The following is a 3,806-nucleotide window of genomic DNA, read 5'->3' as shown; positions in this document are numbered from 1 at the left end:
CTCTATGTGCATTAGAATAACCAACATTTAACATTTCTCCCTACTATAAATAACTTATATATCAATGGAAAAGCAAAATAAAGTTACCAAACCCACTGACCAAATAGATAAACGATGATGTACAAATATCCGTGGCAATAGTTGTGATACACCGCCATCTAGCGGTCGCTTAGTGATATAGCACATTACATTACATGCAAAAAATACTTCTTAGAAGGAAATTTGTATAATATGACTCAAAGAAATAATACATTGTACATTAATATAAATATATATACATTGAATAAACTTTGAACTAACCGGACAAGCTGTTCAATAGAGTCAAGCAGTGTCAGTGTGCTTAGGAGAGCTATTAGTCACCAAGCTGCCATCTGATCCGCTCACCGACCCCTGGCAGAATGTCAGCCGTCTGAGGGGCCTGCCTGTGGGAAAGCAACACCCCCCTGTCCCCCGGTTTCCTCCAACTGAACCAGAACACGTCAACTTCCCCTGCAGCGGCGCTCTCCCCTGCGTTTAAGTTGAGTTGTTGGTGAAAGTTGCGGTGAAGTTTGTCTACAGGGACAACATGCGCTCCTTAGCGGGACTAGCTGTCATTGTGGCGGCGGCGAGCGTCTCCCTCTACCTGCTGTCCAAACACCTTCCCCCGGGACGGAGCCAGCTCCAGCTGCAGGAGGGCGAGGCCGAGCAGGAGAACAGGTAGAGGCAGAAATACTGCATTTAGATTAAAGCCTTTATAGGACACTCAGTGAAATACTTTAAAAATCTAAATTTCAAACCAATAGTGTTATTGGAATACAGGTCAAGATCTTATTACCTTTGTAACATTCAAAAAATATGGATATTTTGAGGAAAAAATTATGTCAATGTAAAAACAAGAAAAGCCAACTTGCCCGGATATATTAAGAATTATAATAAAAGTGCTTCTATAAGAAATTCATGAAAAACACTCTGACAGTAAAAGAAACACATTTTTTTTGGTATGGCATAACCTTACAGTGGATGCATTAATGCTGATACTGGAACTTACAAAGCTAAATATAATTGTTAACTAAGCTTATTAACTTTTGAACTTTACTTTTTAACTTTTCAATTAGTTTTTTTTAGCTTTTTTCTCGACTTTTTTTTTCCAACTTGATTTACAGTATTTAATATATCATTCAAGGGTTCATCTAATTGGTCAAATGCCAAAATAAGATGTACAGCCATGTAGCAGCATCTTTGCTGAATGGCTGGATATAGATCTTGTGCTTCAATATCTCACCGAGGGATGGGGGGGTATGCAAGTGATCAAAAACTGTATCTTGCCCTTTAGAGGATTAAGCAGACCTGAATGGGGAAAAAATCTTTCTTTGCATTTTTAATGTAATTCTAGAATTGAAGCATCCATCTACTAAACGTTTTCCTTTTTTAATTTAAAAAGATCTTCATGGCCATAATAAATAACCATATATTGCCACCAACACTGAAATAAAAAAACAAAAAAAAAACATCAGATATAAGCTTAAGATTAATATTTTAGCAGCTTGAGGTAAAGTATTTTGATCTCTAGGTTTGGGTTTGTATGAGATTATTACATTATTTTAGAGTTTAGAAATACAACAGTTAGCTTAAGAAAAAAGGTCAAACCAAAACGTACAACATGATCTATTTGCTGTTTTTGTTAAACAGAATTACAGAAATCCCTCTAAATTCTACAAAAATAATCAAGTACATTAATTTTTATAGTTTATAGTCTGAAACTTGATTGAGAGACCCAAAGACAATGCCTTGTAGAACAGGGTTATCTGGTATCTCAATGTATTATGAAAAATGTTTGCTTTTTTTGAAATCGTATCATTTCAAGCAGCCCTGGTCTATCGTAACAGTTGAAGTTTTTACTTATTTTCTTCTATCAACTCATTTTATTTGTTTGGAGGAAATAAAAAAAGTCTTTTAATGACCACTTCTCTATTTTAAGCACAAGGGGACTTCCAAATGTTAGAAAACCTCAACGTAAGTGACCAATAATGGATGTTTCCCCGATGCTTGAGAACTGGATAGTCTCCAAGTGGAATAAATATTCTAATAACATAATAATAATAATGTACATTTATTAATAGAGTTGAACTTTTATAGTCTTGTGAAAGAACATCTTTTAAATTGTTAGACATTTTATTTTAGTCCAGTCTTGGCCTATAAGGCAGATTACCATGAGCTCATGTTGAAATGTTTTCACAACATGAGTTCCTGGAGCTTTTTTAATGAACAGAAACTAGAGTTGGAACGCAATGTTCCTCTGAGTGCATACCAAACACTCATCAATAGGCACATGTTAATAGGAAACATCTGTTCTCATGAGGTGTGTACCTTTTTGGTAAAAACATTGTTTTTGTTTCATTGATCCACTAATGAAGCACTCACCATCTGACAGGATGTGAGTCTATTTAGTTAAAGTTGACTGCACGTCATCACTGGGTGAGTTTAAATTTACAGTCAAACGAGGTTGCATAGGGATGATAGAATAACACTGAGGCAGACACTCTGAGGCCAAATGCATGAAGTATTCCTGTGTGTGTCTGTTTGTATGCTTGTATCCAGTGATATGATAGTACTCACAATATACTATTACTCATTGCTCATGTTTAAAATAAAATTAACATGACTGATTTGTGTGTGTTTGCATCTTCTTCATTTACTTTTTTAATTTTTTTTATTAAACGGAACAACAGAATTAAATAAAAAAGGCTTGAATCTGATTTGTGGGTAATAGACTTTAGAAGTGAATCCCCATCTAAACATTCCACCAGCTGTGTGGGTGTGTGTGAATGTTTTTTGCTGAGGCAGAACATCTTTTATAGCAATAGTCGTAAGCAGATTTATAACTCTCCCTCCTCGAATACTGTACATACGTCCACTGAGTTTCACGTGTCGGGGTGTTTCCACGTCACCTTCCTGTAGACCAGTGAGAGAGCTGGATGTTTGTCCTCTGACCAGTGAAAAGGAGCAACGCTGGATGTGAAAGCAGATGGCCCAGGAAGCCGGCTACTTGAGTTTCAAGTTGAGGGGGGGTTTGGACAGGGGAATTTTTTTTTTGCTGTGTGGGTTTTCCAAAGAGTCTTCTAGGTCTCTCCTCTAGTATTCAAGCAGTGATGCTATTTCTATCTTTAAATCAACTGTATCCAGTTACTTTTCCACTCGGAGACATACAAGATGATCACTTTTTCTTTTATAGTTTTGTTTTTACAGGTTTTGTTTTGCCTTGGTTCAAAGTTTGGCCCTGTTTGATATAGTGGGAATTCAAAACTGAGATTAAAGGCATTGTATAGTCTAGATTAAGGATGCACCAATAAAAGCATTTGAGCCGATGTCACACTTTTTACAGAATGAATATATAGCTGACATAGCCTCTCTGTTTCAGTTAAAGACTTTCCAGCCCTCCCTGTATCTATATCACTGTCACCTGCCCAAACAAATTCCACATGGCCAGCCACCTTCTGAAAGAAATACATAAACAGAAACACATCACCAACAGATACTGATATGTAACATTGACTGATATTGATTTTAAAGATGATACAGTAACTTTGATAGTCCAAAACAATTTTGTTGTCATTTCTGAATTCTTTAGAGGAGTAAAAAAAACTTCACCACTAGATGAATGATTGAGCATTGTCTGTAGAGCAAAATAAGATGTGTGGCAAACCATTACAAACCCACTCTTAACCCTATCTTATTATTAACCCTACTCCCTTAACCCTACCTTATTATTAACCCTACTTCCTTAACCCTACCTTATAATTAACCCTTCTCCCTTAACCCTACCTTAT

The 3,806-nt window shown here is 36.3% G+C and overlaps 1 protein-coding gene across 1 annotated transcript in view; it reads left to right on the top strand.

Moving 5' to 3' along the window:
- Nucleotides 1-166: 166 nt before the first annotated feature.
- LOC107088894 (transmembrane protein 41A-B-like) overlaps nt 167-3,806 on the top strand; it is a 12,139-nt gene continuing 8,499 nt past the window's right edge. Inside the window, exon 1 of the mRNA XM_015381362.1 lies at nt 167-696. Within this exon, the coding sequence (XP_015236848.1) occupies nt 566-696 (131 nt within the window). The 5' untranslated portion in view covers nt 167-565. The remainder of the gene's footprint in view (nt 697-3,806) is intronic.

The sequence above is a fragment of the Cyprinodon variegatus genome, unplaced genomic scaffold (assembly GCF_000732505.1).
Source record: "Cyprinodon variegatus isolate N-32 unplaced genomic scaffold, C_variegatus-1.0 Scaffold232, whole genome shotgun sequence".
NCBI lineage: Eukaryota > Metazoa > Chordata > Actinopteri > Cyprinodontiformes > Cyprinodontidae > Cyprinodon > Cyprinodon variegatus.
This window is presented reverse-complemented; position numbering and strand designations above follow the sequence as displayed.